We start from the raw sequence: 22,935 nt of genomic DNA on the forward strand, positions 1-22,935 counted from the left end.
TGGAGCAGTCAACAAGGGCTGAAAAGGGTTAGTTACAGTTACGAAAGTTTACAGAAGACCCATAAAGTCATAAAGATGTGCAAAAGGAAAACATTCTTTCAAGAAAAGTAAGAATATTTGCATCTCAATATATTTGAATGTTCTCTAGGAGTTCCCATCATGGCTCAGCGAGTTATGAACCCAGCTAGTAACCATGAGGATGCAGTTTGATCCCTGGCCTCGCGAAGTGGGTTAAGGATCCAGTGTTGCCATGAGGTGTGGTGTAGATCACAAGCGAGCCTCAGATCCGGAGTCGCTGTGGCCGTGGCCGGCAGCTGCAGCTCTGATTCATTCCTAGCCTGGGAATTTCCATATGCCACAGGTGCAGCCCTAAAAGCAAAAGAAGAAATAAATAAATAAATAAATAAAACAAAACAAGCAAAAAACCTAATCTAAACCTCTTGGAGGAATTTTCTTTTCTTTTTTTTTTTTTTTTAAGGAAATGAATCCTGTTTGGAAACCACTCCTATAGAAAAATCCGCCTCTCAGTTTTTTCCTCATTTTATTATCTTTCTCAGTCAGGGTTCTTTAAAAGAAGTAAGTCCTCCTTTGCAAGGTGTGTCCAATCTAAGAAATGAATTAAAGTCTCCCCCTTGCCTCTAGGCAACTCCATACACACTCTCTTAGAACTGACAAAATACATGCTGGTTTATACAGTTCGCGAGCAAGGATGGGTATTTTTGATTTGTAGCACCAAAATATAACCCCCTACCTAAGCATAACCTCAGCAAACTATTCAAACCTGAGATATAATTTTTAATGCCCACAGGATGTATGGTTTTACATACAAAGAAAATCTCAATTTAATGCTAAGAGTGATCCAACTTTCCAGAGGGAAGGGGAGGGCAAGAAACCAAACCGATTAAAAGCAAAACCCTTTTTAACGTTAAACAACGCGGTGGTGTCAGCGGAAATTTGCGCAGAGCTGCACTATGCAGCCCATTTCCAATAGCTGTGTAGAAAGAACTATTGTTCCTGTTCACAAAAAGGTTTTGCCGAGATTAAACGGCTGCCCCAGGTCACACTGTGGGAGACAGCCGGCTGAATGTGTAGCACCAGGCTAAGAACTGGGCCAAATGACAAGGCTGCACGCAAACCGAAACCGAAAAGATATCAAGATAATTTGCAGGTGCCCGGGTTGGTAAACGAGGCAACTGACAACAGAGGTGGACAGGGCAGATCCTGTCACCATGGAAATACCTGGGAGAAAGCTGAGGATTTGCTGTCTTTCTCTAAAATCGGGTTCAACCACACTCCAGCCCAAAGGGTAGGCAGGAAGGGATGTCAGGAAAGAGACTGGGTGGGCACTCAAGTGCGAGTCGACATCACACAGGTACACGCCTATCCTGGACCGCCAAGAGCCCAGGCGTCAACCACCCGCGCCCGCACCCCGTGGACAAGTGACCAGATCCGGGTTCCGTGGGCATCGCGTGGAGTCCCCAAAACTGGCCCTCCGGGACCCCAAGTCCGCGGCCTGGGGGCTGCGGGAAGGGGGGCCCCCAGCCCCCCAGCCCCCCCCGCGGCTGCACAGCCCAGGGCGCAGCGCAGAGTCCCGGGGGCGCTTCCGGCCGGCGGCCCGCCCGGAGGCCGCGCCCCCGCCCCGCCCCTTGCGCCCCCCGGTCCGCCCCCCCCCCCCGGCGGCGCTCGCGGCGTCCCGCGCCCGCCCACCTGGCTCTCGCCGACGCAGAAGACGCGGCCGCCGTGGCTCAGGCACACGCGGGCGCCCCGGGGCTGCGCCGCCGCGCCGCAGAAGGTGAAGGAACAGCGCGAAGCGCGCAGCCGCTGCACGGTGGTGCGCACGAGGGCGGCCGGCCCGCGCCCCCAGCGCGCCCACAGGTACAGGTAGCACAGCGTGATGAGCATGGCCGGCCGGCCGGCGGCGCAGCGCGGGCCCGGGACGCTCGCACCACCGGCCGGCCCGCCCGAGCGCCCGGCCCCGCCCTCCCGCCGGCCGGAAGAGGCCGCGCCGCCGGGGAGAGGCCGCACCGCCAGGGGAAGGCCGCGAGGTGGCGGGGGAGGCGGGAGGGAGGTGTCGATGGAGGCAGATGGGAGGCTGGGCGAGAAGGGAGGGGGCTGGGGGCTGGGAGGTGATGGAGCGTGAAGGAAGGCGGTGCCGGGGGAGGTGAGTGGCAGGGGACCAGGAGAGGCGGCTCTGGTAGGAGGATGGAGACGTGAAGGCGGACGGTGAGGTGGGCTGGGGACCTGGGGGAATAAAGCCCAGTGGCTCCCTGGCGCGTTTAAGCCAGAGTGGCCTCCCTTCCTTATGAGGTGGGCGGCCGATTGAGGAAGGGGCTGCGCATGTTTATAATGTCAACAGCTAACATGAATTAATTAGCCCCGTGCCAGGAGCCAGAGTGTGCTAATACACACAGCCGCTACCCAGTGCAGGTGGGAAAATAAAGCGAGGCTGTTTTCTTATACTGGGCCTTCACGCAAAAAGGATTTTAAGATAAATTATATAAATTCATGCAATGCAGTCATCTGAGTGTTTCTGGACTCTTTTAAAATAAGGGCAGGAAACAAGTTGGAGGCAGATGAGTGTCTTGTTTTATGTGGGTCACCGGTTTGTGAGCATCCTAAGATCACTACAGAAAGGGAAAGGTCAGTTGGGATTCAGTGTTCTTGTCGCCTGAGAGAAGCATGATGATTCCTGACGCTGAGAGAAGTTTCTCCCCTGGAACCTTGTTTTTTTTTAAGGCAGTATGTAAAGAACAAGGCCCTCAGCCGCTCCGAAGGAGAGCACAGATTTTCCCCACTTGCTTCCTGTTCTGGCCTCTGCTGTAAGTGGGTAGCATAATGCAGTAACAGCAGTCAGAGAGGCCACTCCCAGGTCTTTCTTAATCCAAGGGCTGATTTTTAAAGTACCCTGACCATGTATTCACTTGCTTTAAAACAGCAAAGGAAACCCACTTTTGGAACCTCAGATTTCTAGAAGACCTAAGAAATCCTCCTCACTGCAGATTGAAAAGGAGACAGAAACCAAGAAGAAATAACCGGGCTCGTATGCAAGGTAAGCATCGGAGTTCCCGTCACGACGCATCGGAAATGAATCCGACTAGGAATCATTAGGTTGCAGGTTTGATCCCTGGCCTCACTCAGTGGGTTAAGGATCGGCGTTGCTGTGAGCTGTGGTATAGGTCACAGACATGGCTCAGATCTGGCGTTGCTGTGGCTGTGGTGTAGGCCGGCAGCAACAGCTCTGATTCGACCCCTAGCATAGGAACCTCCATGTGCCACAGGTGCGGCCCTAAAAAGCAAAAAATAAAAACAGAAAAACAAGGTAAGCATCACAGTGGACCAGAAATGGTAGAAAGCTGTTAAGTAATGAGCTGGGCTGAAGCCATATCCTACACTTCCCTGCAGGGCAGTGGCCGATGGAAAGTAGATTCCAGCACAGTAACAAGACCTACAGTTGCGTCAAAGGAGGAACAAATGAGCAAGTCTCCTCAGCCCCTTCAACAGCAAGCTACCAAGTCAGGAATTTTGAAAATGGGAGTTCCCATCATGTCTCAGTGGTGAACGAATCTGACTAGGAACCATGAGGTTGCGGGTTCGATCCCTGGCCTCGCTCAGTGGGTTAAGGATCCAGTGTTGCCGTGAGCTGCAGTGTAGTTCGCAGACACAGCTCGGATCCCGCAATGCTGTGGCTCTGGCATAGGTTGGAAGCTACAGCTCCGATTTGACCCCTAGCCTGGGAACCTCCATATGTGCAGGAGCAGCCCTAGAAAAGACAAAAAAAAAGAAAAAAAATTAAAGGGCTTAAGAAAGTGATATCGGAGTTCCCATGGTGGCTCAGTGATAAAGAACCCAAAGAGTATCCATAAGGACATGGGTTTGATCCCTGGCCTTACACAGTAGGTTAAAGATCCAGTGTTGCTTCAGTGACTGTGGTGTGGTCAGCAGCTACAGCTCCAATTCAACCCCTAGCCTGGGAACTTCCATATGTTGCAGGTACAGCCCTAAAAAAAAAAAAGACAAAAAAAAAAAAAATGTGGTCCTTGGATGCATGGGCATCACCTGGGGGCTTGCTAGAAATGCAGGATCCCAGGCCCCACCACTCACCCCCTGAATCGGCATCTGCCTGCACAATAAAATCCCCAAGTGATTCACAAAGTTCACACAGCACTGCAAAGGTCACCTCTGTCATTCCCTGCTCTGGATTGCTCTAGACTCTCTCTCTGTCTCTCTTTTTTTTTTTTAGTGACCACAGGCATATGGAGGTTCCTGGGCCAAGCCACAGCTGCTGACCTATGCCACCAGATCCTTTAACCCACTGTGCCAGGCTGGGGATCAAACCCAAGCCGCTGCAGCCGGATTCCTGACCCACTGTGCCACAGCAGGAACTCTGCTCTGGCCTTTAGCAAGACTTCCAAATTGCTATGGAGAAAAAGACCACAGACTAGGAATTCAAATGCAAGACACTTCCAAGAACATCACGGCAGGAAGGAAAACACTGCTTAACTGCCAGCGACGGAAGACCATCTCAGTAAGCCATCAAAGTGATTGGCTTCCCAGACCCAGTCGCTAGTCTTCAGGCCTTCAGAGGCCTGCCCTGGAAATGATGGTTTGCTAACAGGGCAGAGTGTAAGCCAAGGAATATCACTCCAAGGGAAGCTGTCCTGCCCCCCATTAAAAGGATGACTGCCCCCCCCCCGGAGAAGCATATCATCGAGACATTAGCTCTGTATAAAGTTGGAAAGTATTCAGAATGCTAATTAGCCAAATAAATGGCCAGAGCTGGGAAAAATAGTTTGTTTTTGAAATAAAGAATAAAGAGCCTAGGAGTTCTAGTTGTGGTTCAGTGGCAACGAACTATACTAGCCTACGCCACAGCTCACAGCAATGCCAGATCCTTAACCCACTAAGCGGAGCCAGGGATCCAACCTGAGTCCTCATGGATACTAGTCAGGTTGCTACTGAGGCACAGCAGGAACTCCCCAAAACTCATTTTCTGATTAATGATGATGATCTTTAATATTGATTATGTGTTGTCATAATATTTTGGATATATTGTGATAAAAAGCATTCAAAAAAATTTTTATATCTTTTTTTTTTTTTTTTTTGCCTTTTCTAGGGCTGCTCCCACAGCATGTGGAGGTTCCCAGGCTAGGGGTCGAATCAGAGCTGTAGCTGCCCACCTACGCCAGAGCCACAGCAACTCGGGATCCGAGCTGCGTCTGCAACCTACACCACAGCTCACAGCAATGCCGGATCCGTAACCCACTGAGCAAGGCCAGGGATCGAACGCGCAACCTCAAGGTTCCTAGTCAGATTCATTAACCACTGCACCATGACGGGAACTCCAATATATTCATTCTTTCTATTCCTGTGTCATGGGCTGAATTTATAGGGACCTCACATTTCCCATGACAGAAATTCTTATGTTGAGGTCCTGACCCATTTGGAGAGAGAGCCTTTGAGGTGGTGATTAAAGTAAAATGGGGTCCTATGGGCGGACCCTAATCCAGTATGACTGGATCCCTCATAAGAGATTAGAACACAGAGAGGAGAAACCATGTGAAGACACGAGGAGTTCCCATCGTGGCTCAGCAGTTAACGAACCTGACTAGCATCCTTGAGGATGTAGGTTCAATCCCCAGCCTTGCTCAGTAGGTTAAGGATCCAGCGTTGCCGTGAGCTGTGGTGTAGGTCACAGACACAGCTCGGATCCTGTGTTACTGTGTCTATGGTATAGGCTGGTAGCTGCAGCTCCGATTCGACCCCTAGCCGGGGAACCTCCATATGCCAAGGGTGTGGCCCTAAAAAAAAAAAAAAAAAAAAAAGACACAGCAAGAAAAGAGCCATCTACAGGCCAAGGAGGGAGTCCTCAAAAGAAACCAACTTGCCAACACCTTGATCTTGGCCTTCTGGCCTCCAGAAGGTGAGGAAATCAATTTGTTGTTTAAGCCTTTGTGGTCCTTTGTTATGGCAGCTGACCCACACATTCTAGTTCCAAGTAACTCTCTTCTGTCTGAGTCAGAATCTTTTTTTTTTTTTTGTCTTTTTGGCTGCACTTTGACATGTTCCAGGGCCAGGGACTGAACCCACAGCACAGCTGTGACCCGAACCACAACAGTGACATCTGATCCTCTAACTGCTAGGCTACCAGGGAACTCCCCACAGGTGAGTCTTTGCCCTCAGCTCTCCTCCTTGCCTCTGCCTGGATGGTTCCACTTGCCCTCCCGGTTTTAGTGGCCAACTGGCCACAATGCACAGGTCCTCTGGCCTCTCCCAGGCTCCCAAGCCACAATCACTGCTTCTACATTTCTGTTTGGATGGGCTTTTGGTATCTCAGGAGCAACATGAATAAAGCCAAATGCAATGTTCTCCCGCAAATTACCTCTTCATCCTTATTCCTCTCTATTAATGACATCACATTCTTCTCTTCACCTGGACCTAGAAATTAGTCGCCTTGGAGTTCCTCCTGCATCCTGTCTAGTTCTCTATCAGTGGATGGTACACACAGTCATTCAAGAATCTCATCTTCCCAGAGTGCCCTTCATGGCGCAGCAGAAATGCATCCAACTAGGAACCATGAGGTTGCAGGTTCGATCCCTGGCCTGGCGCAGTGGGTTAAGGCTCCGGCGTTACCGTGAGCTGTGGTGTAGGTTGCAGACATGGCTCAGATCTGGCTTGGCTGTGGCTCTGGCCGGCAGCTACAGCTCCGATTAGACCCCTAGCCTGGGAACCTCCATATGCTGAGAGTGCAGCCCTAGAAAGCAAAAAAAAAAAAAAGAATCTCATCTTCCCATCACTGTGCCTCCAGTCCAGGCCCCCATTCTGCTCCACTGGCACTGCCTCCCCACTTAATCCAGCACTCCTGCATTTGACTCCCTGATGCCGTCCCTCCCCTTCCCAAACCTGGTGCCTGCCCCTGGCCACCAGCAAGTAAGTTCAGGAGGTTCTGCCTGGTATTCAAAACCTTCCATTGTACCCACCTGCCCTTACTGCCGTCCATCCATCCATCACTCCACATCCACGGCACACCAAGCACTGCTTACCACTCCTCCACTTAACCCTCTGAGTAATTCTGCAAGCTAGCTGCTGTCCCCATCTTGAAAAGGAGGAAATTGATGGGGTTTTTGGAGGGTGAGGGGGTGGCATTCCCAAGTTCCTAAGCCAGGGGTCAGACCTGCACCACAGCAACCCAAGCCACTGCAGTGGCAATGCCAGATCCTAAACCCACTGAGTTTTAGAGCAATTAAGTGACTTGCTCACAGTCCCACAACTACTAGGGTGGAAGCTGGGGACCGGATTTATGTGTTTCTGGCACCAAAGTCCTTCAGTTGATAAACTGGGCACCTGGAAGTGAAGAAAGCTGTATGCACCACAAACAGTAAATAGAAATGAGACTCAAGCAAGATCCAAACACCAGTGACAAAAGTACCAGGCTGGGCCATTGCTGGCCCTGAGGACAGCCATTCGTATCCAGATCAGATAGGCTGGGGCTGTCCAGAGTTTAACACACCCAAAAAGCTGCGGATGGGATTTCTCCACAGCAGACAGCTGGCTCTGTAAACACACAAAACATCCTCCAATACAAGAAAGAGGCTTCTCGAATTCCCATTGTGGCTCAGTGGTGGCAACAAACCCGACTGATATCCATGAGGACGATGCGGGTTCGATCGTGGCCTTGCTCAGTGGGTTAAAGATCCGGTGTTGCCATGAGCTGTGGTATAGCTTGCAGATGCAGCTCAGATCCTTTGTGGCTGTGGATGTGGCGTAGGCTGCAGCTCCGATTAGACCCCTAGCCTGGGAAATTGCATATGCCGCAGGTGCAGCCCTAAAAAAGGAAAAAGAAGCTTCTGATATATTTTCTGTACAACAGAAAAATGTCACTAATTCATTCCTGTTTTAAGGAACCTCAAGTATTTGCAAATCCAAAGTTGAAAACTAGAGTCTAAATGCAGTGTGGTATCCTGATTAGATCCGGGAACAGAAAAAGGATTTTGGTGGAAAAACTGGTGAAATCTGAAATTTAGTTATTAATATTGTACTTCTGTTAATGTATGACTTTTGACAAATCCATGATTGTAACACTGGAGGGAGCTGGGTAAAGGAACCCTATTATTTCTGTAACTTTTTTTCTGAAGTCCAAAATTACTTCAGAATAAAAACTTAAGAAAATTAAAGGATAACCTTCTACTGAATTTCACGGGCATTTTTTCCCGTGTCCTAACTAGCCATGTGGTCTCAAGCACATCATTTCATCTCTCTGGATCCGAGTTTTGCAGCTGTTTTAAAAATCAGGAGGGTGTCCACTGCTGGCTCAGCAGGTTAAGGATCCAGCGTTGTCACTACTCTGGCTTGAGTCACTACAGTGGTACAGGTTCAGTTTCTGGCCCAGGAACCTCGGTATGCCACAGGCATGGACTAATTAATTTTTTAAAAAAGCAGGAGGGACAGGGAGTTCCTGTCATGGCTCAGTGGTTAACGAATCCAACTGGGAACCATGAGGTTTCAGGTTCGATCCCTGGCCTCGCTCAGTGGGACTCTGATTAGACCCCTAGCCTGAGAACCTCCATATGCCACAGGTGCGGGCTGCCCTAGATAAGACAGTAAATAAATAAAATGCCACCTTTAAAAAAAAAAAGGGCAGGAAGGACAGAAACCCAATCCTCTCCAACTTCCCCGTCAAGCTCTAAAATTCTCAGATCCTGACATTTCTGCTGTGGCACAACGGGCTAACGACCCAACATTGTTTCTTTGGAGGCCCCAGTTCAGTCCCTGGCCAAGCCCAGTGGGATATGAGTCCAGCTGTGGCATAGGTGGCAGCCATGGGTCAGATTCTATCCCTGGCCTGGGGAGCTTCATATACCATGGGGGTGACCAAAGAAAAAAAATTATAAATAAATAAAATTCTCAGATCCTAATACGTTTACAGCATGATTCAGTTTACAAGGGTTTGATCTGCAGTGACCTCTCATTCACCTCCCCAAGCCCCCCCATCCAGCATTAGCACAGTAGGTGCTCCCTAAAAGTTTTTGAAACTAAACTGGCGCATGGAATTTCCCATCGTGACTCAGCAGTAATGAACTTGACTAATATCCATGAGGACAAGGGTTCAGTCTCTGGCTCGATTAGTGGGTTAAAGATCCAGCGTTGCTATGGAGCTCCGATGTAGATTGCAGACTAGGCTTGGATCTGGTGTGGCTGTGGCTAGTCAGGCAGCTGCAGCTCCAATTCGACCCCTAGCCTGGGAACTTCCATATGCCACGGGAGCGGCCTTAAAAAGACATTCAACCAACCAATCAACTGGCTTATACCTCTTTGTACAGTGAGGTGGTACTGTTACCTCTTTCACTCAGTTGGCCACTAGAGAGCGAAATACTCAAAATTTCCTCCATAGAAAGCAAATTCATATCCATCCAGCAGAGGGGAGCGGTTCTTTCCAGGTCTGGCATGTAAAAAATCTCTTCCTGGTTGGGGAGGTGGGGGTCACCATCTGTGAGCAGTTACCTCCCATCAGTTGGGGTGCCTGGAAGCTTCCAGAAGACAGGATGACACCACACACACACAAAGCACTCAGCAGCCTCAAAAGTATAAACCACGGCTATGGATGGGAGACTGAACTACAAACAGGCGAGCCCTACCTACTTCCTCTGAGGTCTTCTTAGAGGTCTTGTCCCATTTTCTGAACAATGGTCTTAACCTTTTTTTTTTTTTTTGCTTTCTAGGGCAACCCCTGCAGCATAAGGAAGTTCCCAGGCTAGGGGTTGAATCAGAGCTGCAGCTGCCAGCCTACACCACAGCCATAGACATGCAGGATCCGAGCTGTACCTGCAACCTATGCTGCAATTCACAGCAACGCCAGATCCTTTAACCCACTGAGCAAGGCCAGGAATCAAAACCGCATCCTCATGGATACTAGTCAGGTTCGTAACACTGAGCCACAATGGGAACTCCTTTTTTTTAAAGATCTCACTTTTAAAGGGCCAGCTACAGGAGTTCCCTTGTGGTCCAGGGGGTTAAGAATCTGGCATTGTCACTGCAGTGTCTCAGGCTGCTGCTATAGTCCAGGGTTGTTTTTTTTTGTCTTTTTTTTTTTTTTTTTTTGCTTTTTAGGGCCAAACCAGTGGCATATGGAGATTCCCAGGCTAGGGGCCAAATTGGAGCTGTAGCCACCAGCCTATGCCACAGACACAGCAATGTCAGATCCAAGCCATGTCTGCAGCCCACACCACAGCTCACAGCAAGGCCAGATCTTTAACCCACTGAGCAAGGCCAGGGATCGAACCTGCGTGTCAGATTTGTTTCCTCTGAGCCATGACGGGAGCTCCTGTGGTCCCCGTTTGATCCCTGCCCTGGGAACGTCCACATGCTGCAAGCACAGGCAAAAAAAAAAAGGGGGGGGTGGCAGTTACAAAAATTGACTAAAACCTTTACAACCAAAATGAGAAAGCATTAGCAGTGCAGCCCCCAGCAGCACAGGACTGAGCCTGGGCGACCTGCAATTGTGTATAGTGAAGCATTCAAGGCCCCAGTCTGGAGGCAGGCATCCTGGGTTTAAAATGTTGCCTCAGACCCCAGACTCCACACACACGTGCTCACATACACATGAATGTGGTCGGTGGCCCTGTGACCGTGGGCAGGTCTCTACTGCAGGAGTAACCGCATCCACACAGCGTGGGCTGTGAGGATGGCTGAGCGGTGACTGCTCTGATCAGGGAACAGCCGACCTGGACCACGTCAAGAGGAGCAGAAGGGCAAGGCGCTTCCATTTCATCGGCATAAGAACTCTGGGGTGGACAGCACAAGAAACTTGGGCTCTGAGTTCTCTGCAAAGCGGGGCTCTTTTCCTGTAAATGGAGTACCCGTTCTCAGGCATGGAAAAGCACCTCCGCCTAAAATTCTTTTTTTCTGGCCACATCCACAGCATGCAGAGTTCCCAGGCCAGAGATCAAACCGAGCCACAGCAGCAAGCAGAGCCACGGCAGTGACACCACCAGATCCTCAACCCGTTGCCCCACCCGGGAACTCCCTAAAACAGTTGTCAGTCACAGTGCCTGAGCTATCACTTGAGTTACTCCTTAAGGCTAAGTCCTTTCATCTCCCAGCAGAATAACTGAAACTGAAGCCAGTGTCAAGCCTTGGGCTGCATCGTTTAATAGTACTTATCACATTAATTTAGAAAATTCAGAGTAGGATCACCCCCCCCAGGGCATAGAATGGGAGACAGAAACATTAAAATATTCCAGTATAAACTGCAGCCTGATGATTTGCTGGAAAGCAGCTTGGACAGGGCATATCTGAGGCCTGAGAAGGGGGCAAAAAAGAACACAGGGAAAAGCAGAGGGGCATCTGGGCACTGCTAGAAAAGTTCAAGGCACTCAAGGCTCAAAAGCTAAAAGGCCCTAAGGCTGAGTGCCCTGGGGGTGTTCGTATCCCCAGCAAATCACAGAAAAAGATGACTGTCAGAAATCCTGAGTCAGGGAGTTCCTGTCGAGGCAGAGCAGAAACAAATCCTACTAGGAACCATGAGGTTGAGGGTTCAATCCCTGGCCTCACTCAGTGGGTTAAGGATCTGGCATTGCCGTGAGCTGTAGTGTAGGTCACAGACATGGCTCAGATCTGACACTGCTGTGGCTCTGGCACAGGCCTGCAGATACAGCTCCAATTCGACCCCGAGCCTGGAAACCTCCATATGGAGCAAATGCAGCCCTAAAAAGACAAAGAAAAAAGGATAAAGAAAAAGAAAAAAAAAAAAACACAAAGAAAGCGGAGTCAACAATTAAAAAAAGAACAACAAAAAAGAAAGAATGCAGAGTCAGCCTGAAATGGCAGACACCACGGTGACACCCAGGACACCCTCCCCCCCTGTGGCTGAAAGCTCCACACAAAGGGGCCATTGAATCACATAATAATTTTCTCTTTTCTCTTGGCGCACCTGAACATTTTCCCCTAGAACTGAAACTCCGGTGATTAGAAAAAGCCAACTGCGGCTTAAAAGGAAAAAAAAAAAACACAGTCGTACCTATGATAAACTTTTGTTACAGGAAATTTCATGAGTTTGGAAAGGGAAGTTTGGTGAAATCAGTGGGACACCAGGCGCATGGATACAGCCTCTTACAGCCCCAGCATGGGGGCTTTGCTTCCTTGTTTTCACTGAATTTATGTTTCCATAGAGTCACCACTATCCAGTCTCCAGCAAGGGGGTCCAGGGAAGCTGCACTGCTCCTGTTGAAGTTCCTTGCTTTGCAGGTCAACCTCTGATTTTTAAAACGCCTTTATGCAAACCCTGCTTCTTTGCCCCCAAAGCTAAAATTTGATAATAAAAATAACAGCAAATCTGGTGAAATAAAAAGAAATTCAGACCGTGGACAAGGAAGAAGCAACTTAGTAACCACGGAGCTGGTATGTGCCCTGATTATAAAATGCTTGTAAAGCACGGGCAGAGAAAGGGCAGAGAAAGAGCACTTCCACGGAGAAGCGAAAGGCAAATGATGTAGCTAAAATGCAAACCGCTGTGAGCAGCTTGCTGTGAACAAGGTTGCAGCCCTGGAAAGCTGATCGCATCTAGCCCCCAGTCAGGCATCTTGAAAATGAAAAAAAGCAAAAGCAGAAGAGCAAGCCGTGATTAAACTGCTGCTTTCTATAAATAACTCCCTTTGGGGGATAAACTGCACAATCAGAGGCAGGAAACCAGAGCCCTTTGGTAGGGAACCCACCGACCAGAGTGCCCCTTTACCTGGCAAGACCAAGCTCCGGAATCGGCGCCGCAGTTGCATGTGGGCCGTGCAGGGACCCGTGGCAACTCTCTGGGCCTCCTGGCCTCCTGGCCTCCGGGCCCCGCGCCTGCGCCTGGTGCTGCTCCGCTGCCAGAGTGGGCGGCCGCCGCTGAAATGCACCCGAGGGGAGCAGGGGCGTTGCTACCAAGGACAGAGCAGGTGGCAGCGGGGGCGTGGGAAAGGCAAGGTCGGGATACCCCTTAGTGGGGCCCCGCTGCTGGGGCACAACCCCAAATCCTGACCGCTCCGCAGCCGGCTCCGACCATCACTGGGCACACTGGTGGGGAGGTCAGGCTGGTCCTTCTCGCTGCCCTCCTCCACTTGGCGGGCTAGAACAGAGCCTCGCCTGCCTCAACATCCTCCTACCTAAAAATTAGGTCTTGCCTTAACTGTCAAAATGTCACCTTACACAATCCCCTGGAACAATCCTCCCCACTTTGTCATTGTTGATGCAATGTGTCTGCTTTCCCCTGGAGACTGGAAACCCTGGGGGGAGAGGGGGAAGGATGGATCTGTCTGTATCCCGGGCTCATGGTGACTGTGGCGGAAGGTTTTGCTGAATGAATGAGAGAAGAAAGTAGCCAAATTGGGCTGCTCTTTTACTTTCTTTTTTCAGCCCTAACTGTAGGCATATGGAAGTTCCTGGAGGTGGCGTGGAATCAGAGCTGCAGCTAAAGTCTACACTGCGTTTTGCCACGAAGGGGGATCCACATTCCACTGAAGGAGGCCATGGATCAAACCCACATCCTCACAGAGACTACTGTTGGATCCTTATCCCACTAAGCCACAATGGGAACTCCCAAATTGCACTACTCTTGATAGGCTCTTTGGTGCAGAGCAAGGAGCTTAAATTTTTACTTAGTGGATTTTTGGTTTTGTTTTGGGGTTTTTTTGTTTTTGTTTTTTTGCTTTTCTTTTTTTTTTGTTTGTTTTTTGTTTTGTTGTTGTTGTTATTGTTTTGTTTTGTTTTTTGTTTTTTGCTTTTTAGGGCCAAACCTGCAGCATATGGAGGTTTCTTTCCCAGGGGTCTAATCGGAGCTGTAGCCGCTGGCTTACACTGCAGCCACAGCATCATCAGATCCGAGCTGCATCTGCAACCTACACACCACAGCTCTTGGCAATGCCAGATCCTTAACCCGCTGGTTGAGGCCAGGGATCTAACCCACAAACCCGAAGGTTCCTAGTCAGATTCGTTTCCACTACGCCATGACGGGAACTCTTACCCAAGTAGATTTTTTTCCCAGTGTTACTCCTTCCTTCATTACAAGAGTAATTCGAGATCTGGATTGTGTGTGTGTGTATGTGTGTGTGTGTTTGTGTGTGTCTTTTTAGGGCTGCACCCAAGCCATACATAGGTTCCCAGGCTAGGGGTCGGATCAGAGCTGTAACTTCAGACCTACACCACAGCTCACAGCAACACCAGATCCTTAACCCACAGAGCGAGGCCAGGGATCGAACCTGTGTCCTCATGGATACTAGTCATATTCGTTTCCACTGAGCCAAGGCAGGAACTCCTGACCATATTTCTTATGCTCTACATTACATCCCTATGGCTTATATATTTCATAACCGGAAGTCTGTACCTCTTATTCTCTTTTACCTATTTAGCCCCCCGCCTCAGTCATCCATTTGTTCTCAGTACCTATAAATCTCTTTGTCTTTTTAGATTCCACGTGTAAGTGAGACCATATGGTATTTGTCATTCCCTGACTTACTTCACTCAGCCTTGTACCCTCCAGCTCCATCCACATTGGCGCAAATGACAAAATTTCATTTTTTTCTTTTCTTATTTTTTTTTAAATTTTTTTAGGACCGCACCCATGGCATATGAAGGTTCCCAGGCTAGGGGTTGAATCAGAGCTGTAGCTGCTGGCCTACCCCACAGACACAGCCACGCACGATCCAAGCCGCATCTTGGACCTACACCACAGCTCATGGCAACGCTGGATCCTTAACCCACTGAGCAAGGCCAGGAATGAATCTAGGTCTTCATGGATGCTAGTCAGATTTGTTTCCACCGAGCCATGACAGGAACTCCCAAGATTTCTTTTTTTTTAAGAAACTTCATTTTATGAGTTCCCGTTGTGGCGCAGTGGTTAACGAATCTGACTAGGAACCATGAGGTTGCGGGTTCGGTCCCTGCCCTTGCTCAGTGGGTTAAGAATCCAGCGTTGCCATGAGCTGTGGTGTAGGTCGCAGATGCAGCTCGGATCCTGCATTGCTGTGGCTCTGGTGTAGGCCGGTGGCTACAGCTCCGATTGGACACCTAGCCTGGGAACATCCATATGCCACGGGGGCAGCCCTAGAAATAGCAAAAAGACAAAAAAAAAAAAAAAAGAAAAAAGAAAGAAAAAAGAAATTCCGTTTTATCACAACACAACAATGGGAGGAAAAAGTATGTATACATGCATGTGTAACTTGGTCCCCATGCTGTACAGCGGGAAAAAAAAAAAAAAAAGAAATTCCATTGTATAGATATACCACATCTTCTTCCCATTCATCTACTGATGAACACTTCGGCTGCTTCCACATCTTGGCTGCTGTAAATACTGCTGCAATGAACCTTGCTGTACATGTGTCTTTTCAAATGTTTGTTTTTCAGGTAAATACCCCAAAGTGGAATTGTTGGGTCAGGTTAGTTCTATTTTTACTTTGAAGCACCTTCATACTGTTTTCCGTAGAGGCTGTTCCAATTTACAGTCTCACCAACAGAGGGTACCCTTTTCTCCACATCCTCTCCAACGCTTGTCATTTTTGTGATAGTCTTACTGACAGGTGTGAGGTGTTATCTCCTTGTGTTTGATTTGTATTTCCCTGATGACTAGTGATGTTGAGCATCTGTTCGTGTCTGTTGGCCATCTGTGTGTCTTCTTTGGAAAAATATCTATTCAAGTCCTCTGCCCACTTTTGTCTTGTGTTGGTTTTGGCCGCACCCATGGTACATAATTCCCAGGCAAGGGATCAAACCCAAACCACAGCAGTGACAATGCTGCGTCCCTAACCTTCTGAGCCATCAGGGAACTCCCTTTTGCCCCTCTTTTAATAAGGTCGTTTGAGCTTGCATGAGTTTTGCACTGTTTGGATATTAACTCTTTATGAGACATATTGTTTTTCCCATTCAGTAGGCTACTTTCTCATTTTGCTCATAGTTTACTTTGCTGTGCCAAATTCCATTTTTCAGTTTTTTTGGTTTTTTTTGTTTTTTTTTTCTCTTTTTAGGGCTGCACCTGAGGCATATAGAGGTTCCGAGGCTAGGGGTCTAATCGGAGCTGTAGCTGCCGACCTACACCACAACCACAGCAATGCCAGATCTGGGCCACTTGTCTGCAACCTACACCACAGCTCTTGGCAACGCCAGATCCCCAACCCACTGAGTTAAGGCCAGGGATCAAACCCACAACCTCATCGTTCCTAGTCGGATTGTTTCCACTGCACCATGACGGGAACTCCCATTTTTCAGTATTGACATTAGTGTATGGTTCTTATTGTTTCAAGGGGTTTTTATATAGTAAGGATATTAACTCTAGGCTAGACTATTTGTGGCATATATATATATATATATATATATATATATATATATATATATTTTGTCTTTTTAGCTATTACGTGGGCCGCTCCCGCAGCATATGGAGGTTCCCGGGCTAGGGGTCCAATCGGAGCTGTAGCAACCGGCCTACGCCAGAGCCACAGCAACGCGGGATCCGAGCCGCGTCTGCAACCTACACCACAGCTCACGGCAACGCCGGATCGTTAACCCACTGAGCAAGGCCAGGGACCGAACCCACAACCTCATGGTTCCTAGTCGGATTCGTTAACCACTGCGCCACCACAGGAACTCCTGCGGCATATTTTTAACACAGTTGATCATTGCCTTTTAATTTTCTTTAAGATGATATTTGAGGCACCATTTTTACATTTTAATTAAATAAAACCTCAATTTGTTGTAACTTTTTCCATCAATTTTATGTTTAGAGTATCCTTCCCAATTTTCCAAACTATAAATGTCCCCTGGTACTTATAATTTTAGATTTTTTGTCTTATCTTTATATAAATCTAGCAGGGTAGTTAATAGGATGGCAGTTCCTTTTTTTTTTTTAAAGGCTGAACCTCGTGACATATGGAAGTTCTCAGGGTAGGAGCCAAATGGGAGCTGTAGCCGCCCAGCCTATGCCATAGCAATGCCAGATCTAAGCCCACAACCAGCAACACCAGATCCTTAACCCACAGAGCAAGGCCAGAGATCGAATCCACATCCTCATGGATACTAGCTGGGTTCATTACCACTCAGCCACAACAGGAAATCCCTGTAATTTTTAAATGGTTACATTTCAGATTTGATCATCTTGAAACCCTCTTCCAATCCTAAAATCTTATGGTTTCCTGATTTTTATCTACATTGCTATTTTCTTTTTTATACTAAACTTTATTTTTTATTTTTTATTTTTGGCTGCACTCAAGGCATGTGGAAATTCCCAGGCAAGCTAGAGATTGAACCCATGCCACAGCAGCAACCCAAGTCACAGCAGTGACAATGCCAGATCCTTAACCACTAGGCCACCAAGGAAACCCCTACATTTCTATTTTCAAATGTGGCATACAGTAACAGTAGGTACCAATGATTTTTTTTTTTAATTTTAAGCTATTACTCAACACCATGAGTAGAATTTCTGTAACCCATATGTAAAGTACAAAGTCTAGCAATAAAACGAACATTGAATACCTACCCCTCAATGTAAGAACTAGAATATTGCTGGAAACACCTGAAAGCTTAGTGAACTTACTTCATATCAAATTCTAAAGATTTATATTCTAAAAGTCACTAATCATAATCTGTATCTTTTTGTCTTTTTTTTGTCTTTTGTCCTTTTAGAGCCACACCCGTGGCATATGGAGGTCCCCAGGCTAGGGGTCGAATCAGAGCTGTTGCTGCCAGCCTACACCACAGCCACAGCAATGCCAGATCCGAGCCATGTCTTCGACCTACACCACAGCTCACCGGAACGCCGGATCCTTAACCCACCAAGTGAGGCCAGGGATCGAACCTGCAACCTCATGGTTCCTAGTCGGCTGAGCCACAGTGGGAACTCCTTTTTTGTCTTTTTAGGGCTGCTCTGAACATCCCCTTACTTATCACCAGGACCCATGGGCAACAGACCTAGAAGAAGAATTACTAGATCGAGTGAATATTCACTGTTAAACAAAGAAATAATGCCAACACAACATTGTAAATCAACTATGCTTCAGTTAAAAAAAAAGATAATGTGGAGTTCCCATCGTGGCGCAGTGGTTAACGAATCCGACTAGGAACCATGAGGTTGCGGGTTCGGTCCCTGCCCTTGCTCAGTGGGTTCACGATCCGGCGTTGCCGTGAGCTGTGGTGTAGGTTGCAGACGCGGCTCGGATCCCGCGTTGCTGTGGCTCTGGTGTAGGCCAGTGGCTACAGCTCCGATTCGACCCCTAGCCTGGGAACCTCCATATGCCGCGGGAGCGGCCCAAGAAATAGCAAAAAGACAAAAAATAAATAAATAAATAAAATAAAATAAAAAATTAAAAAAAAAGATAATGTTAACCTAATTTCTAAAGTGGTTATACCAGGGAGTTCCCGTTGTGGTGCAGTGAAAATGAATCCCCGACTCGTAACCATGAAGTTGCGGGTTTGATCCCTAGCCTTGCTCAGTAGGTTAAGGATCTGGCTTTGCCCTGAGCTGTGGTGTAGTTCCCAGACACGGCTCGGATCCTGCGTTGCTGTGGCTGTGGTATAGGCCAGCGGCTACAGCTCTGATTGAACCCCTAGCCTGGGAACCTCCATATGCTGCAAGTGCAGCCCTAAAAAAGCAAAAAAAAAAAAAAATTTAAGAAAATTAAAAAAAATAATAAAGTAGTTCTACCAATTTACATTCCCACTACCAGTGGTTTTTGTTTTTTCAGGCCAAATACTCTTTTTGTTGTTGTTGTTCTTGCTTTTTTGGGCTGCACCCTCAGCATGTGGAAGTTCCCAGGCTAAGGGTCAAATAGGAGCTACAGTGCCGGCCACAGCCACAGCAATGCAGGATTCTTGACCCACTGAGCGAGACCAGGGATAGAGCCCACATCCCCATGGATACTAGTTGGGTTTGTTTCCACGGACGGCACCACAATAGAAACTCCAAAATACTCTTTCTGTTTGATCTTAGATTTATACTCATTTTTGTAACTGTCTGGGAGAATTAGGAGCTTCTTGAACACAAAACATCACATCCTAGTTTTTAGGAAGATCCTTGAGCAGCAGCAAGACAGCGCATCAAACACCTTATTGGCCTATGTCCAAACGTAGGGCATGGAGGCTTGGATTACACGCATGTGTCCCAGGACAACGGAAGGGGTGTCACTAGCCTAAACAGTCTGCTGTAAGCGTGGTGCGGAGAGTTTTCCAGTAAGAGGAGAGTCCTTGGCGTGAGCGGCTGCTCTCAGAATCTCCTGCTATTTGCAGCTCGATGCTCTCACCTCCACATCTCATACAACCTTCTATTTAAATCAGCCACGCTTGGCATCTTGGGTTACTACTCCCTGCTCAAAGGCCATAAAAACATTTAACTCTTTGATTTGGTGCTCATAATTCTGAGCATTTATCCAAAAAATGGTAACAAAAGAAGAAAAAAAAATCTTTGTAAAGATGTTAATAGCAACATTGTTTGTAAGAATGATTTTTTTAAATTGGAAAAAATTGATAATATTCCACAATAGGGGAGTTCCCGTTGTGCCTCAGCAGTTAATGAACCTGACTAGTATCCATGAGGATGTGGGTTCGATCCTTGGGTTGCTCTGAGGTGTGGTGTAGGTCCCAGACACAGCTCCAATCCCATGTTGCTGCCGCTGTGGTGTAGGCCAGCAGCTACAGCTCTGATTTGATCCCTAGCCTGGGAACTTCCATATGTCCCAGGTGCGGCCCTAAAAAGACCAAAAACAGGAGTTCCTATCGAGGCTCAGTGGTTAACAAATCCGACTAGGAACCATGAGGTTGCGGGTTTGATCCCTGGCCTTGCTCAGTAGGTTAGGGATCCGGCGTTGCAATGAGCTGTAGTGTAGGTCACAGACACAGCTCGGATCCCGCGTTGCTGTGGCTCTGGTGTAGGCTGGCGATTGCAGCTCCGATTGGACCCCTAGCCTAGGAACCTCCATATGCCAGGGGACCGGCCCAAGAAATGGAAAAAAAAAAAAAAAAAAGACAAAAAACAATAGGGACTATATTTTGCAAATTGTGATGTAGCCACTCAGCAGTACAAGGTATACCACAGACTTTTTCTTCCCTGAACCGCTTGAGATTAAGTGGCAGAAATCATGACTTTTCACCCCCAAGTACTTCAGAGTGTATTTCCTAAGAGCAGGAAGGCTCTTAGGTAACTGCACTGCAGTGAGAACATTCAGAAAATTTAACATGGATCCAGTGCTAAGATCCACTCCTCAGTCCATATTCACATTTTGCCAACTGTTCCAGTAACATCCTTTACGCAATATTATTCTTCCCACTACAAAGCACAGCCTTCATGTAGTTGTCATGTCTCTTTGTCTTTAATCTGCAAGTTGGTGGGGTTTTTTATTTTTGTTTTTTGTTTTTGTCTTTTTAGGGCCTCACCCGAGCCACATGGAGGTTCCCAGGCTAGGGGTCCAATCAGAGATGTAGCCGCTGGTCTACACCACAGCCACAGCAACACCAGAATGGAGCCTCGTCTTTGACCTACACCACAGCTCACAGCAATGCTGGATCTTTAACCCACAGACCAAGGACAAGGATCAAACCTGCGTCCTCATTTTTTTTTTCCCCTCTGACATTTTTTAAGATTTAGGCCCATTACTGTGTGGCCTGTCCCTCATTTTAAGGTTGTCCTATGTGACTTCATGATCCACTTCTGCTTATGCAGTTGCGCACACGATGTCAATTCATCCCTTCTCCATGACACTGACATTGACTCCACTGAATTTTCTCATTATAAGGCTTCCTTTTTAACTTTATAATTAATAAATAATCTGTGGAGTTATCCTCTTCTTTTTTTTTTTAGGGTCACACCTGCGGCATATGGAGGTTCCCCGGCTAAGGGTCTAATCGAAGCTGTTGCTACCAGCCACAGCCACAGCCACAGCAATTCCAGATCTGAGCCTCGTCTGTGACCTATAGCTAATGGCAACGCCGGATCCTTAACCCACTGAGCAAGGCAAGGGATCGAACCTGCGTTCTCATGGATGCTAGTCGGATTCATTTTCGATGCGCCACAACAACACGGGATCCCAGCTGACCCCTAGCCTGGGAACCTCCACATGCTGCGGGTGTGGCCCTAAAAAGACAAAAAATAAATAAAAATTGGATTTTAGTTTTTCATTTCCTTCGTCTTTGAGTTATTTACATATTTGGGATATTAATCCTTTATCTGTAACCTATGTTGCCAGGCTTTTATTTTATTTACAGTTGAAGTCTGTTCCTTGATTTGGCTATATGGTTTTTGTCTTTCAATGTAATCAAATGTGGCAATTTTTTTTCTTGTCTTTGGTCATTAGAAACCACTACTGTATGGATCAGAGGAAATGAATCTTACTAGTATCCATGAGAATGCAGGTCCCATCCCTGGCCTCGCTCAGGGGGTTAAGGATCCACTACTGCCGGGAGCTGTGGTGTAGGTCACAGACACAGTTCGGATCTGGTGTAGCTGTGGCTCTGCTGTAGGCCAGCGGCTACAGCTCTGATTTGACCCCTAGCCAGGGACCCTCCATTTGCCACGGGCGCGGCTCTAAAAAGGAAAAAAAAAAAAAAAAAAAGGAAAAGAAAAGCCACTGCCCACACCCAGGTTGCAGAAGAACTCGCCCACGTTTTCTGGCCACGATTGCGCCAGTCCTATTCTTTGCCCCTAATACTCGCATGTGGGACACTGAGCCTGACGGAGCCAGCAGGCCTGGAAGCACTCAGGTGGCGTGGGGCCGCGCGTGCGCACTGACTAGCGAGCCGAGCCGGCAGGGGTCCAGCTGGGAGGCGTGCGACGGCGGCGGGGCTGGGCATCCGCCTGGTGTCCTGCTCGGCCTTTCCGGAAATTCGGCCTCCTCTCGCTCCAGCCTCCAGCCTTCTCGGTGCAACCCCGTGGTGCTGAAGGACCGCACGGCCCTCCCCGGAGCAGCGCCCGGCCGGTCCCGTCCGACCCGGAGCCGCACCGCGCCCCAAGTTTTCCTAGAGAGACCTGCCAGCTCCTCCGCCGGGGGTCGCCCGCGTGTCACCGCCTCGCCCTGCGCCCCCTCGTGGCCGCCAGACCACCGCGCGGCCTGGGGCTACACGGACGGCTTGCAAACACCCCGGCTTCTGCGGCGCCCGGGAGGATCCTCTAGTTAGACTCTGGACCTCCCCTAGAAGGGACAGAGAGCCCCCCACCCATGCTTCTCTTCTACCAGCCTTCTCTGCCCACCACGTGCCCGTCGTAGACTTTTTTTTTTTTTTTTTAGCCCTTCTTCAAGCAGCTCTCCAGTCCCTCACCCGCTTACTCCAGCCTTATAAATCCTTCAAGATGCTCGGCAAAGAGGCCCTCCGGCTGCCTACTGTGGTCTCACCACCCTACACACACCAAATAAATGCTTTTTTCCAACACAAATGACCAATTCTACAATTCTCTGCCCCCGCTTGGGACGCCAGCCACAAATGTGGTACCCAAGGCTCACCCGCATGTCTGAAGCCTGGAAGACTACACGTGCAAGGGTTCCCACCACCCAGCCCTCAGGTGTGATAATTCCCTGGAACACTCACTGAATTCAGCTGAGAGCTTTACTTACTCTTTGCAGTTTACAGCAACAGGCGAGACGAAGAGACAAGCAGAAGAAGGAGGAGGCGGCCCCAAAGGGTCCTCGCCCTCTCTGGGTGCCACTCTGGCAGCACCTCTCTCTGCGTAGGGTTTTTTATGGAAGTTTTAGGATGCAGATCAGGGAGAAAGTCCCAAACCTCTAATCACAAGGTTGGCTCCTCTGGCTTCCAGCCCCCACCCTAAGCCATTTATGAGCTCACCATTTATCACCTCATTAGCATAAATGCTGACCGGACTGAGAGGGGCTCATTAGGAATAACAAAGACTCTTATCACTTGTGAAATTCCAAGGATTTTGGGAGCTCAGATTTTAGGATCTGGTGACAAAGACCAAATACAGTTCTTCTACCACGCTCC

The 22,935-nt window shown here is 48.5% G+C and overlaps 1 protein-coding gene and 2 long non-coding RNA genes across 16 annotated transcripts in view; 2 read left to right on the forward strand and 1 right to left on the reverse strand.

Moving 5' to 3' along the window:
• HLCS (holocarboxylase synthetase) overlaps positions 1 to 12,799 on the reverse strand; it is a 212,541-nt gene extending 199,742 nt beyond the window's left edge. For 8 of the 9 annotated variants that reach the window (XR_014825174.1, XR_014825175.1, XR_014825176.1 and 5 more), the window contains exon 1: positions 1,708 to 1,970. Coding sequence is in view for 2 of the 9 variants with exons in the window: in XM_013982582.3 (XP_013838036.3) it covers positions 1,708 to 1,902 (195 nt within the window). In the remaining 7 variants the exon portion in view is untranslated. Of the gene's footprint in view, positions 1 to 1,707; positions 1,971 to 12,727 lie in introns of those variants that run through there. The other variant, XM_084992093.1, reaches the window with a different exon arrangement.
• Positions 1 to 22,935, forward strand: part of LOC146397887 (uncharacterized) — a 419,652-nt gene that overhangs the window by 78,754 nt on the left and 317,963 nt on the right. The window lies entirely within an intron of this gene.
• Positions 1,702 to 22,369, forward strand: LOC110256485 (uncharacterized). Of its 6 annotated transcripts, none has more exons than XR_014825186.1 (4): positions 1,702 to 1,875; positions 2,936 to 3,049; positions 6,069 to 6,162; positions 21,846 to 22,369. It is a non-coding gene; the product is annotated as an uncharacterized LOC110256485 (long non-coding RNA). The 6 variants fall into 6 exon arrangements; XR_014825187.1 differs by lacking the exon at positions 21,846 to 22,369 and adding an exon at positions 21,297 to 21,433; XR_014825188.1 differs by lacking the exon at positions 21,846 to 22,369 and adding an exon at positions 20,372 to 20,483.

This window comes from Sus scrofa, chromosome 13 (assembly GCF_054392235.1).
Source record: "Sus scrofa isolate SSC_HxYL_T2T_F1_AM1 chromosome 13, Sscrofa_HxYL_maternal_Yorkshire_Landrace_v2.0, whole genome shotgun sequence".
NCBI lineage: Eukaryota > Metazoa > Chordata > Mammalia > Artiodactyla > Suidae > Sus > Sus scrofa.